Source organism: Budorcas taxicolor, chromosome X (genome assembly GCF_023091745.1).
Source record: "Budorcas taxicolor isolate Tak-1 chromosome X, Takin1.1, whole genome shotgun sequence".
NCBI lineage: Eukaryota > Metazoa > Chordata > Mammalia > Artiodactyla > Bovidae > Budorcas > Budorcas taxicolor.
In genome coordinates, this window is record NC_068935.1 from 129227233 (window position 1) to 129242534 (window position 15302).

At 40.5% G+C, this 15302-nt stretch overlaps 1 protein-coding gene across 1 annotated transcript in view; it reads right to left on the bottom strand.

The window, feature by feature from the left end:
- The window catches only part of BMX (BMX non-receptor tyrosine kinase), a 44729-nt gene that overhangs the window by 16514 nt on the left and 12913 nt on the right, over positions 1-15302 (bottom strand). The window contains exons 5-11 of the mRNA XM_052663337.1: positions 12764-12883; positions 10507-10571; positions 6501-6676; positions 4939-5010; positions 4208-4261; positions 1830-1884; positions 278-357 (exon numbers count right to left, since the gene is read on the bottom strand). Coding sequence (XP_052519297.1) covers positions 278-357; positions 1830-1884; positions 4208-4261; positions 4939-5010; positions 6501-6676; positions 10507-10571; positions 12764-12883 — 622 coding nt within the window. The remainder of the gene's footprint in view (positions 1-277; positions 358-1829; positions 1885-4207; positions 4262-4938; positions 5011-6500; positions 6677-10506; positions 10572-12763; positions 12884-15302) is intronic.

The window sequence follows — 15302 nt, forward strand, 5'->3', positions numbered from 1 at the left end:
TGCAGGATTCCTTTAACAAGCGTTTCCTGAGGCAGTCCATATACTGGGCAATACTCTGCTGCCTGCAATGGGTAGGAGCGAATCACCTAGAAAACAGCCTCTTGAAAGTAGTGGGGGTAGGGGAAGGCAACTACAAATGGTCACATTCAACAGAAATACTTTGATTCCAAATTCCAGAGTTGAAAGATGGGGTCTTATCACAAAATGTGACTGAATGACCAGGATATTCAAAGAACATACACAAGAAGATAGAAAAAGAAATCCACATCGTACTTACTTCATAGCCTTACTAAACAAGGACACTGTGTACATTCCCGCCTGGCTGGAGTTTCTAACCATAAATGCTCCTTCTTTCCCCTAAAAGAAAGGCAGATATGGAAGGGACAGAAAACATTTTCATTATTCTTGAAAATGACTTGTGCTGGTAGGTGGTAGGAAAATAGATCTTTTAAATGTCATTGACAGCACAGATTGCCCACTAGTTGGCACGGAAAGAACTCCCAGTTTAGCGTCCCTCTTTCCCTCATTCATTGTCTTTATAGGTTTACCCTATGTGCCTCAACTCTTCCTCTCCAGTTAATTTTTAACCTGTGATAGTTTTCCCTGTTTGGTGTTTGTGCAAGCCTAACATTTTAATCTTTCAGAAATAAAATTTAAAGCCAGCTATCCAGATGGTAAAGAATCTGCTTGCAATGCAGGAGACCTGAGTTCGATCCCTGGGTTGGAAAGATCCCCTGGAGAAGGAAATGGCAACCCACTCCAGTATTCTTGTCTTGAATTCCATGGACAGACCATGGGGTCGCAAAGAGTCAGACATGACTGAGTGACTAACACTTCTATCACCGTATCTTGCCCCTGGAACGTTTTAGAAAACCAAAGATGCAGAACAAATCATTTGTTAAATTTATGCTCAACCTGCCTTGCTTAATGTGCTGATTCTAAGCAAGTTTAGATTGAGACAAAGTGGATTTAAAAACTGTGAATGTGAAAAACTACTGAGTTAGATAATGGTCACCACCTTCTCGTTATTACCCCTCAAAGAAATAATTGGTGTGCTGTATTAGGTTGAACTATAGCAAAGTGTCATTTTTGTAGATCAAAAGAGTTTGCCATTGGTAAGTCCATTACCAACTAGTAACAAAATCCGATAGATTTACTCCCCATTATATCTGCTGTACTCTGGTTTAGGTGCTAATGGTTTTTGTGACAGAATTGAAGTGTGAGGTACAGATGGCCCCCAGTAAGTCTTCTCTTTGTATATTCCTGCTCTGGGCAGTCCCCTCCCACATTGACTCTGGGCTGGGCCATGTGATTTGCTTTGGCCAGTGGGACATTAGCAAACATGACAAAAGCTGAAACTCCATAATCACTTGCCCTGAACTGTGAGGCTTGGCCTCGTCAACCACTGCCTTGAGATCACCATGCTGTGAGGAAGCCCAAGTTAGCCACATGGAGATGGAACATGGCACCCACCCTGGTTGACTACCCCAGCTAACCCCACTGTCAGTCAGTCCACCAGCTAAAGGCAGCCACATGAGTGAACCTAAGCAAAACCTGCAGAAAAACTGCTGGCCCAGCTGCCTCACAGAATGATGAGGAATCATACATCTTGTTTCCAGCCACTAAATGTTTGAATGGTTTATTATAGAGCAAAGGGAATAGAGGGAGGCTAGATGTGAAGGGCCTGGTAACCCATAAGCTGAACAATTAGCACTATGGTGTCTGGACTGTATAATTACCAATAGGGTTTCTGTGAGCAGTGCGTTACCCTCTGAGCCCAACAACAGAAAGACGTTCTTAGAGGCTATTTTAAAGATGAAACTACTCACCTTTTGTCTCAGTAACTGCTCAGATTGTGACCTGGAGATGTTACCTGCGAACCAGCTGCAATAGAAAAGAATTCCATTTTGAGAATGAGTAGTTTTTAATTGCATAACTTGTCACTTAATGTTCTCATCTGTAAAATGAGGCATTGGCTTAGATCAGGGGTTTCCAAACTTGGCTGCTGAAGAGAATCACTTGAAGAGCTATTTTAAAAATTCAGATTCCTGAGTCTCCACCACCCAGTTTTGATTCTGGGGGTGGGGCCTACGTATCTTTCCTGATTGTTTCCCCAAGGCACACCTCTCACCCTGCTTTGGAATCTAGAAATGATGGAGACAGAGACTGTCTGTATGGTCACAGCTGGGCTTTCTGAATCAAAGGAAGCCTTCCATTTCATCTAAATACTAAAATCCATGATGAGAGGTTCACTCCCATTGGTTTAAATCTTTGTCAGTTGTTAAAGTACAATTATCTTTGGATAATTTTTGTGCTAGTCTTTCCCAGTCATTTTTATCTTAGTTTGAATTATTCCAACAGGTGCCTTCTGGAGGGTAAATACAGGGGAAGTAGAGGCGGTGACATGTACTTTGAAAAAGCTCTCGCTACGCTTGTAGCCAATGAAACAATAACAGAACTCATACAAAAACAAAGCTAGTAATACGTGTTCTCCTAGTGTCCAGCTGACTTAGTCACTGTCAGGTAGCAGGTGTCTGAGAGATGCAGTGTGCCTTATTATTCCCACTTCTCCTTAATGCCAACCTCTTAAGTCCCTGGTGGCTCAGATGCTAAAGAATCTGCCTGAAATGCGGGAGACTTGGGTTCAGTCCCCAGGTCAAGACGATGCCCTGGAGAAGGGAATGGCAACCCACTCCAGTATTCTTGCCTGGGAAATTCCATGGACAGAGGAGCCTGGCGGGCTATAGTCTGTGGGCTCACAAAGAGTCGGACAGGACTGAGCAACTACACTACAACTAAGTCCAAGAGATGATTATTTGTGCCTAATTGTTGTCCAATGATAGAATCTTAGGTTTTGGAAAGGACCTTAACAGCCACTTAAGACCACTCTGTCTCTGTGAATTGAGGTGAGCACACATTCTTACTTGCTCAGAGGAGTCCACTTTATGTCTGTATGGTCCTGTGTCTTTGTCCTATGTCCAGGTGTAAAATTGAACAGTACATTCTCCCTCTTCTTAAAGTATCCTAGTTTGGACGTTCAATGATAAGGTCACCCTTGAAATAGGAATCTCCCAACAGTTGTCCTCAGTTGTGCTACTATGTGAAATTACTGCATCATAACTAACTTCAAAATTGGACTCAAAGCTAATAAGAGCCTTCAGAAATCATCCTGATGAGGGCTTCCAGGAAAGAAATAATCAGCAGAAATGTCATAGGCTGTATCTATGAAAACAAAGCAAAATGAAGGATTGGGGGTCAGCTATGTAATAAATCCCAAGAATTTGTGCAGCCAATTTAGATCATCTAGATTGGGGGGAAGTATATTGATGAGAATGAAAGAGGAGAGTGAAAAAGCTGGCTTAAAACTCAACATTCAAAACACTAAGAATATGGCATCTGGTTCCATCACTTCATGACAAATAGAAGGGGAAAAAGTGGAAGCAGTGACCGATTTTATTTTCTTGGGCTCCAAAATCACTGGTGACAGTAAATGCAGCCATTAAATTAAAAGATGCTTGCTCCTTGGGAGAAAAGCTACGACAAACCTAGACAGTGTATTAAAAGGCAGAGGTATCACTTTTCCTACAAAGGTCTGTCTAGTCAAAGTTGTGGTTTTTCCAGTGGTCATGTACAGATGTGAGAATCGAACCCTAAAGAAGGCTGAGCTCCAAAGAATTGATGCTTTCGAATTGTGGTGCTGGAGAAGACTCTTGAGAGTCCCTTGGACGGCTTGGAGATCAAAACCAGTTGATCCTAAAGGAAATTAACCCTGAATATTCATTGGAAGGACTGATGCTGAAGCTGACGCTCCAGTACTTTGGCCACCTGATGTGAAGAGCCAACTCACTGGAAAAGACCCTGATGCTGGGAAAAATTTGAAGGCAAAAGCAAAAGGGGATGGCAGAGGATAAGATGGTTGGAAGGCATCACTGACTCAATGGAGATGAGTTTGAGCAAACTCCAGGAGATAGGGAAGGACAGGGGAGCCTGGCATGCTGCAGTCCATGGGGTCACAAAGAGTAGGACACGACTTAGCAACTGAACAACATTTTCATTAGTAACAGCCCAGTTTATTGTCACCCATCCTCCAGTTTCATGGCCCAGAACCTCACAGGAGTTTCTCCATGTAAATACAGCCTTTTCAGAAGAATAGATAGAAATATCTATGTCTAGTTTTAAAGGAACACAGAGGACTTTCAAAACTCACTCATAATCATCAAGGTTTTCCTCTTCTTCAGATGAACTTGACTCAGGGGAGCCCCTTAAGAAGAGAGGAAACGTGGTTAATACACACACACACACACACACACACACACACACACAACCAAGCAATACTCCAAGTGCCTCACAGTGCCATGTCAAATCCCACCCTGCTTTTATCCACATAAATAAAATCTGCACTGTTAGATTTCCCTTTTTTGCACTTGGGAAGGGGTCAGCAAAGTGAAGAGAAGGTTGCTCACAAGTTGAGCTCATGCCCAGTTTCATGAGACACTGGCTCCTTGATACAGGAGGATCCCAGGAATGTAGATTTCTTTGACTCGGTCAGAAGAGCAGACTCGTGAAATAGATGAAATGCTTCAGGGACAGCTGTGATATGAAGTTAGAGGAAGTCTTGTGAGTGTATAGAGGTATTCTCAAAGAAGAGTTCCTTAACACCACCTTGTTTTCCCTCCGGCTCACATGCCTGAGCCAAGTAGGTTGTGTTCATGCTGACACCTGTGTATATCATGTATGATGGGTAGGAAATATCAGTGTGACCTCAGAAGTTATCCATTCAGACCACTGTCAGGGTTCAAAGAAGCAAACTCCGTGTATTTGTTTGTTTTATAGTCACCTTAAAATTAAAGGCTAGTTGCAAAATTTTTACACCTGTGATTAGTTTTCCTGCAGATGAAAGAAATCCTGGCTGCAACAGAATATCTGAAGTTGATTTACCATGACATCTTTGAGGTGTTGTGATTTACAACATTTCTTTCCCTTTGATTACTGCATGCCAAATCTTCACTGCTACAAAAAAGAGAGATAAAGTTTATAAATTTATATTTATTTACAAATGTTAAATGGCAAAAGTAATTGTTTGGATATGTTTTAGCTTTATTTAATATTGTGACCCATATATGTCACTTGGTTTGGAAATTGAAGCTAATGAGTCATTTTCACATTTTCATCCTTGCAGTGACCCCACTAAAAAGTAGTCATTTGATAGGATGCCTAAACAAAAGAGAGTTTTTAATAATGGCTCATAATAACCCCAAACAGTAGAAAACTTGGATTAATAAATCATCCTGACTGGGTTTGCTCTGATTTTCTTGTATGTGTGCAGGCATTCTGTCATTAATATATTTTAATATAAGTTATTTTCCTCTTTGCCGTTATGCTTGCAATGGAAAGTCCTGAAAATACTGAACCTTTTAACTCCATGTGTACACACACAGATCTGCAGGGTTCTCTTCATCCTCTCCACCCATCATTTTATCTCTTTTACTTGGTGTGTGAAACAGCCCATGAGGAAGTGCCAACTTCTCCAAGTCCAAAGGCTGTTTTAGTTGGAAGGTAGGACCTATTTCCTGTTTGCCTTCACAACCCAGGCTCTTTTTCAAAACCACACTTCAGAGTGACAAGCTTCCTTAGCAAGGAAGTGCTCCTCTGGCTGCAGTTCAAGGAAAGCCTGGAAAGCCCCAGCTTCCCAAAGAGCCTTGCTCACTAGCAAAGCTTTTTCCCTTCAGCTCTTCATAAGAAAGCTCTTATTTAAAAATACCAAGCAATTTAGCCTTTTTGTGGTTTTTAAGAACATGTGGAGAGTGTCCATCAGTTGTGCATCACTTAGGTTTGTCCACATGATGGAATGCAATACAGACATTCACGATAATCAGGTGGCTTACACAACAGTGGGAAGGTAATGAACACTGCTGAACTCTACACTGCAACATGACGAAGGTGGTAAATTTTGTGTTGTTTTACCACAGCTGAAACATTAAAAAATTAAAAATGTAGTATATCCTCATGTCTTAAAATAGGAAAAATGTCCCAGATGTGAAGTGAAAAGTGCAAGTGGCAAAGAAGACTATAGGTGAAGGTGTACATCCTGAGAAGGCAGCCACAGCCTCGTTTGAATACTTGTCATTGGCCAGTGATGCCAAAGCACGTTGCAAAAACCTACCCACTCTAAGCTGTCTCAGATAAAGGATATATTTTAAAGATTTGGTGTTCTGGAATGCGGGGTTGTTTGGAGGAAGAAGGAAAGAAAGGAAAGGGAATAAAGTGCTCAAGTATTGTACACATCATTAGATTCAGTCATCTAAATGGCAAGTCTGTGGTGCTGAGTCCCAGTGGGGCCACCACTACTTTAGGCTTCTGGCTCAGGCACTGAGGATTTTCCGAGAGGGCAGCCCTGTCTCAGCCATGGCCTGTGCAGGCCGTGCTGAGGCTCAGCTCCGAGGCAGTGGGGTAATGTCTGCTTGACGTGCTGTGCAGCTGGACTGAACGCTGGGACTTACCTTTTCAGTTTTCTTACTTGCCACCAGTCAGGGAAGTCTTCTTTTGGAATATACTTCATGTTGATGTTTGACTGGGAGCCATAGTTTTTCTTGGAATCACTGTCATACTGGGCTAGAGTGGTACTTGAAGATGGTTCATCTACTTTGAGAATAGGAACTGCTCTAGGAATCTTCAGCTTTGGAGAACAAGAGATTCAAGTACATCACAGTGAGGCACAGATTCATGAGCTGGGAACTGACAATCAAAGTATATCAGCTCTTAAAAAAAATGGGAAAGAAAGGGGTAGTAACTAGTAGTCACAAGACATGGAGCAGCTGGAACTCTCAAACTTTCTTGGTTGGAGTATGAAGTGCATGACCACACTGGAAAGTTGTTTGCACATATCCTAGGACCCATATATGCCCAATAGTGAAACCAAAAGACATATAAAAGAATGTTCCATAGCAGAATTATTTCAATTAGGTAAAAACTGGAAATGACCTTATTGTGGCTGTAGTTGGCTAAATCATGCCCTTTCCCCAAAGATATTTATGTCCCAGTCCCTGCAACCTGTGAGTATGTCACCTTACATAGTAAAAGATACTTTGCAGATATGACTAAGTTAAGGATCTTGAAATGAGGTGATTATCCTGTATTACTGGGATGAGCCAGATATAATCACAAGGGCACAAGGGCACAAGTGAGATGCACGAAGGTCAGAGATTAGGGGGCAGGTATAAAGATGGAAACAAAGATCAGAGAGGAAAGCAGATGCTACCAATCTGGCCCTAAAGATGGAAAAGGGGGCCAGGAGCCAGGGAATGTAGGCAGCCCCCAGAAACTAGGAAAAATAAGTAAATAGATTTTCCGTAAAGCCTCCTAAAGGAGTATAGCTTTGTAGACCTGATTCTAGACTTCTGACTTTAAAACTATGAGAGAAGAACTTTGTGTTGCTTTAAGCAACTGAATTTGTGGTAATTTGTTACAGCAGCAATAAGAAACTCATACAGCATTAAATTCGCACAATGGAATTCTGTACAGCAATTGAGGATAAACTGCAACCACATACTAAACTATGAGTGAATCTCATGAGAATATAGGCAGTAAACAACTATATACTTTATAATTCCATCTATGTAAAGTTCAAAGCTAGGCAAATAATCTATGATATTATATGTCAGCCTAGTGATTGCTTTTGGTGGGATGTAGTGACCCAAAGGGAAGATAAGGGTGGTCCTGGGGTTCTGAGATGTTCTGTTTCTTAATCTAAGTGTGGGTTATACGATATGTTTGGTTTGTGAAAATTCATGAAGTTGTCCACTTAGGACTTGTATGTTTGTCTAAGTCCATGTTATACTTCATTAAAAATTCATATAGATATATAATCTGAATTTAATTTTTTCACATATTTAACCTTTTTCCAGGGATTGACATCCTAGTCATTTTAGCTATGCTATTTATGAGCTGTGAGGTGCTTCTTTCCAAAGATAAATGCAGTAGAAATTTCCCTAAACAGAAATCTAAACAGAATGACTAGAGAGCAGATTTTAATTTTCCTCATCTCAGTCCTCTACTGAATGATCACGTGAAAACAAGCAGAGGAAAACATGCTTTTCACAGTATCTTCTATGATCCCTGATCACTTAGGGCAGCTTATAATCAAAACAGACTTGGTCACTGATTTGCCCAAATGATCATTTTCAACACATTTCACAAAGAATTCCTTACCAGAGACTAGATGCCTCATTTGGGCTCCTAAATTTTCCTCTGCTCTTAGATTTGTTTAAAATAAACTTTACTGGAGCACAGTTTGTATACCACATGCCACCCTTTGTGGTATTCACCCTTTGTAAGTATAGGATTCAGTGACTTTTAGTAAATTTATCAAGTTGAGCAATCATCACCACCATCCAGTTTTACCATTTTCCATTACTCCTATAAGATCTCTTGGGCCAATTTCTTAGTCAATCCCCATTCCCATACTGACCCTAGGTAACCACCAATTGACCTTTGCTTATTTTGGACATTGCTTTTAGGTGTTTTACAGAGCCATAATTTTCAAGCTTCAGAACTGAAGCATGTATCCAAACCAAAAAACAATGTCACTGATAACAACATAAAATCCCCAAACCTTAATAATTCTATCAGTTTCCTGGGACTGCCATAACAAATTTTACACATTTAGTGGTTTAAAACAACAGAAATTTATCCTCTTATAGTCCTGGAGACCAAAAGTCCAAAGGCAAGTTTTCATTGAAAGGCTGCGAGGGAGGATCTTTGCTTGCCTCTTCCAGCTTCTGTTGAGTCTAACCATTCTTGGCTTGTGGCATCATAAGTCCAATCTCTGCTTAGGTCTTTAAGTGGCTACCTTCTCTGTGTATCTCTCTGTGTTCCCTCCTCTTCTTACAAGGACATCAATAATTGAATTTATGATCTATCCCAATCCAGGATCTCATCTTGGTCCTTAACTAATTATATCTCAAAGACCCTCTTTCCAAATAAGGTCACATTCTGAGCTTTTGGGTGGATGTGAATTTAGGGAGACAAAATTCAACCTGTGACAATAATGGATTTAGTTTTGTCTTTCATGTTGGTTTACAAAAATTATATGTTGTTTTGTTTTGGCTGTGCTACACAGTATGGAGTTCCCTGACCAGGGATGTAACCCATTCTCCCTGGAATAGAAATGTAGAGTTCTAACAACTGGACCACTAGGAATGTCTCTAAAAATTATATGGTTTTTACTTATAGAGAAGTAAGTATGCATGAATGTGTGTAGGTGAAAATAAGTACCAAAGCCACCACAGAGCTGATGGGTGGATGGAGATGCTCTTTTCATTTCAGGTGAGCTTCCAGAAAACTACTGGGAGCCCATGTTATATGTCTCATGGCATTTGAGGAGGCTGACACCTACCTGGGAAGCCTAAAAGCAGGAAGTTATAGCTTTGAGCCCAAGAAAGCAGGGCAGAAGGATAGCCTGTACTGTGAACTTGAGCCATATACAATTTTACTAAGCAGAGAGATCAAGGCTCTGTTTGTTTTCCTGTAGGCCAACTCCACCTTTGAGAGAGGGTTAGCAGGAAGCCATCTTGAAAGGAACTCTGCTCAAAATGAGTGAATGGACCCAGCAAAAAGTTGGAGGGGTAGAAACCAAAGAGCTAAGGTCAAGACATTTGCTCTGTCATAAAACTGCAGCCCAGGGGGAGACCCATGAAAGTCTCCCATATGATGAAGAGTCAGTGTTAGAAAACTATCTCACCCAGAAGCCACCACTACCAAATCATGATGGGGCCAGCCACATATGACTCTCTTTTTCACTAGACCTTCTCTTCCTGATCCTTGATCCTGAAAGGGTCAGAAATCTTAGCCTCTCCATGACCTCTTCCCCAAAGCAGGCTGCCCTCTGATGCAGACTTGAGCTAAGGGAAGGGGGTAAGTTTTAACTTGAAATGGTGTTTGGAGTCATATGATTATAGTATTGGATGGATCACTTTAGAGGCTATTCTCATGACTACTAGTAATTGGGAAAATTTATTTCATCTGAGGCGACTGGAAAACTATGAAATCTCCAGATTGCATCCAGGAACAGAGAAGAAAGCACACTGAGTGGCTTTGAAAAGATAATGGAGGAAAAGAATTATATTCTGCTGTGGTGTCCCATTCCTTTCCCAGGGCACTTACATGAGGCAGATTTAGCCACACTGATGGTAGAGGAGGAATGCCAGCCAGTAATAGCTGCCTGTTATATGTCATACCATCTTAAAGACTTCTCCGTCATACACCATTTTTTTTGCGTTTACAGGTTAGAAATAGGCTTGGTTATCAAATGCAGAAATATAACATGATAAAATGGTTCTATGTTTGAATTTTTTATTTGCTACTGCCATGACTATTGGTGATAGCTCACGTCTTCTCTCTCTTGCTGGGCATTCTGAATGAAGCCCATGTTTTCTAGTCTTGAATTTGGCAACTCTCGGTTTATTTAATATATCCTGACTGTGAAAAAAAATTGAAATGTTGACTTACCACTCTGTCTGGGAAGATGGGAACCCTTTGTTTTTCTTCTTTGGGTACAGTGTGCAGATCAGCATCTGAAGAGTAAAACCAAGTAATATCAGAAGAAAATTTAAATAAAACAAAATAAAACACCCAATGTTATGAATCAAAAGAATGAACTAGTTAGTGTGAGCAATATTCCAGATTACATGGACTTAGACACAACATCTGGAGTGATAATGTTGCTCTCCTGTATGATATCCAACTCAAATACCACTTCACCATTGATTATCAGTATCTTCCTGAGCAGATAAGAAATTCAAGTTGCTCTAAATTCTATAAGCTGTTAATTTATACCACATTGCCACCTGGTATTTGAATAATAGATATCTAATGTCATTGGGTAGTGTCAGTGACCCTAGGATTCAGAATCTGGGTCTGATTCTTCTTTGATTGGCTCACACGCAATGCATATAAATAGCTGATTTACAAGTGAACAGATCTATGCTAAACTTTTTCCTCTCCCTGTGCTTAGTATAATTGTTGGTTTTTCTTTCTACTCACATGTGTAGATAAATATCCAGGCTGTGAGTGTGAAACCAGTATATGCCTTTTAAGTGGGGTTGCCGTATGGTTTATTGACCCAGCTGGGACATTTCTGACAGTGATATGTAGGCTTTTATAATTATGCCAGGTCCCCAGCTGAAGAATGAGACTGTCTCAAACAAACTGGGGTGTATGGTCAACTTACTTTAGGCCATGTACTTTGGAAAGATGCCCAACTGTTTCCTTCCTCGTAGATGTCCCTGTGGGCTGCCCTGTAGCTCACAGAGGAGGAGGTTGAGGGAGTAAATTACACTTAGGCAGATAGACAATATCACAACTGCCTGTGAGCCTAACGCCTCTACTAAATTCTGTAGTTTTCTTCAGAAGCTGGCAGAGAGCCTGTGGCACCCAGGACACATGGCAAGTGCCATGCAGACAGAGGCCAGGAAGATGATCCCAGGACAGTGCTCTCTCTGGCCTGTTTTCTTGCTCTTTCTCAGGAAGTTAGGGTGAGTCCAGAGCTGGAATCTGGCCTGCTGAGTAATAATGCCAACCACAGACAGAAACACTGGGGTTAATGATTACTGTTACAAGGAAACATTACTCTCTGGCCTTCACACTGGAGGGAAGATCCATACACAGTACATTCTGTAAAGTTCAGTGAATCATTATCATTCATGAGTATAAAGGGCAATGTGATCTAATTAAGATCAGTAAATCTTCACTGTGTAGTTTCATTGAGATGGGAAACACAATGAATATTTAGTCACTGTATAAAATTACAAGTAGTAACATTAACATGATTCTCAGTGAATTTGAATAATATTTCATGTCCCTGTTTGTTCTACAGTTCTTGAAGTTGTTAGCATGTAGCTGATCTCATATAATTCTTTAAAGTAGTTATAATCCAAGCATATTTTGTCCAGGTTGGTAAAACTGTTACCAAAACAAGTTCTCCTTTTTATTTATCAACAACTTAATGTTGTTAAACAATGATAAGCTTCTAAAGTATATGATTGTTTCATGTAAGTATCCTGGTGATAGAACAGGACTCCACAGGGCACAAGCAGAAAACAGTATAATTCTTTCCCTCCATTAGGCCTTCAAAGCCACTCAGTGGGCTTCCTGTCCCTGGATAAAGTCTCAGACAGACAGATCTCCCTAGAAATATAACTCTGGATAGAATCTGCACGTAAAGCAAACCCTACACTACCTTCTCTGTTGTTATGAGGAAATCAACAAACATATACAGAATGGCATTTTAAATTTATCTTTGAAAACTTGGCCATCCATCATTTTGGTATCTATGGCAATACTTATATTTTATCCTTTGACATACTTTTTATAAGAATGTTGGTGTTTTTAGTTTATGATGTTAGTTTATGAACCATGGTGATATATGTTCACCACATTCTCCTCTTTTGGCGTTTATCTTAAACCAGGAAGAATTTTGGAAGGAAATAAACAGCTCCTTTCTTGATTTATGATTTCCCTTTAAAAACACTTCTCATGACATGAATGAATGGCAGATGTTCGTGTTGTTATTATTTTATGGAACATGACTCAGTTGACTCTGGATTATGTTTCATTTGTCAGATAGCATGTTCAAGGCTGGGTATACACGATGCCGACCAATCTGGCACATTTTCTTTTCCCGAACTGGCGAGCTGTTCTGGCATTTGCCAGTTTTGCCTAAAGGGCATTGTACCCAGGGTCCAGCCCAACAGAGGAGTCACGTTACATGCTTCCCAGAGAGTACATCCTGGGGCCGCTTTGCAACTCTGCTGGCAGCACAGGAACTTCCCGTCCACGAAGAACCCACTGTGGTACTTGATCAGCAGGTGGGGGTTGCCCCTTATCTCTGGGGAGCAGGCAGGAAGAAAACACAGCATGAGCAAATGTTGACCCAAGAGAAGAAGCACATCAGTAAGTGCTGTCATCATAAAACAATGAAACCTCATTTTGCCAGTAACCAGCCTAAGAGCAAATGGTTCCTAAAGGATGTAAGTCTTTCACTCAGAAGTTGAAAAGCCAAAGAGAAAAGTCTAACCATGTTTATAGTGAGAACACACAATAACTTACATCAGTCTTAAAAAAAATACCTACTAGAAAATATATATACACATCAGCTTGGTGTTAGGATTTTAGAGTAGGACTAGATCTTAACAAGAAGAAAAGAAATTTCCAATAAACATATACTCCCCCTTCCACTTTTTATTTTGAAACATTTCAAGTGTACAGAAAAGTTGCTAGGACAGTGAAGGAAATGTCTATATACGCTTCACACAGACTCACCTAATTTTAACTGTTTGTCACATTTGTTTCTTCTTAGTCTCTTTTTTTACATACATATTATTAAAATTTTATCATTATTTTGCTTAACCATTTGAGAGTAAGTTGCAGATATCATGACCTAAATAATGTCACCCATTAATACTTTAGCATGTAACTTCTGTTAACAAGGACATTCCCTTATATAACTACAATACAATGATCAATTCAAGAAATTTAACATTGATACTGTACTAGTACTTAATATACATTTTGTATTTAAAATTTTTCCCGTTTTTCCAATAATACCCTTTGTAATCATTCACTTTTTTTCTGATCAAGGATCCAATCTAGGTTTTCTTGGTCTAGAACAGTTCCTTGTCCCTTCTTTGTCTTTTGTGACTTTTGACCTGTTTCCACAAAGGATTAGATGGGAATATAATACTAAGGAATATGGGATTACTTTTCTAGGAGTATGTGTGTATTTTAAAAAAATGTGGGAATAGGGCAATGTTAAATGCAAAGAAATGAAGTTCCAATATTGGAGTATGATACTGTGTCTGCAACAAATTCACCTCTCTCAAAATGCAGCAGAGAAACGTAAAGGGTCTTAGTAGAGAACAGTTCAAGAAGAGTCTCCAGGTAGGGAGGGCTGGTCTAGGTGTGACTTAACCTTCTTCCTTCTTGATTTTATATTCATCTTGAGGATTCCGTATTTTGATACCAGGAGAACAATGCTCCTTCTTTACAACCCTGACTCCAGGAAGTGTCTGGGAATAATAATATCTACTTTGCTGGGTCATTGGGAGGAGATGAGCCAATGTATGTAAAGCATCCGGCATAATGTGTGGCTCAGAGGAGGTGCTCAGTGAACAGTGGGCTATAATGATATCATTTCCTTAGTTTAATTCAACTCAACTTAGCTAAAAAATTTGGCATTAAAGAGCTTTACCAAATATTAATGGGAATTAAAGGGAAATTATTACAGAAGTCACAAAAAGCAAAAGAAGTTAGGATTACAAAACACTAGTACTTGACCTTAGTCCCTAATGGTCATTGCAATTCCTTGGGTACATTACATGCCTTTCTGCTCCGTAACCTCCTGGTCTCTGTGTACCAGAGTTCCTATTACTTCCTATTACATGAATTTAGCTTCCTGGGTAACTAATTGTTTTCCAATCAAGTCCAGAAGTCCACGTTGCAATACTCCTACCATCTAATAATGACAGTAAGAGAAACTCATATATTAAAATGTGTATAGGACTTCACATTTACATATTTCCCCTCACTTGCACCACTTCTTTTAACTACTCAGCAAACTTGAGGGGAGCTGCTATTGCTACCATGGCTCTCACAGAGTCAGGTAAGCTGAGGCACAGATGTCGCCTGATCAAGTTCACGGTCTAGCACATCTGAGACTCAGACCCAGGCTCGTTCCACTATATTCCAGTGCTCACGTGCCCAGTTCCCTGCCAAACTCCCTTCAGTTTTAATTTTTGGGAAGAAAGGAACACTTTATTCACATCTGGTCAGCTGAAGTCAGAGCCACGGTAGCTGACACTCCTGAATCAGCCCAAACCCAATGTAGGTTACCATCTGGGAAATTTCCTGTCTCCGGTGTCCACCTTCGTTTATAATGCCTGAGCCAAGTAATAGACACAAAAACGTTGGGACACGGATGGAGGGCTGTGGTGTCATTCTAGATCAGGGAAACTTCATAGGAGAAAGGATTTGAGTGAGGGAACCGTTTTGTTTTCCTGTGGCAGATTGGTTGGCCACCCCGACAGCTGATCTCACCTACCTTCTCTCTTGCTATCATCCATCACAGAGGCTGGAAAAGCCAGATGCTGTCTTCCAGCCTCCTTCTCACACAGAGATGGCCATGAGACACAGTTTTGGCCAATGAAACACAAGCAAGAGTTTGCAGAGAAAGGTTTCTGGGAAAGCTCAGAGCCTTTCTGGGAGCCCCTAAGGGTAGCAGAGCAGAACTCTAGAAGGAGCCAGTGTTC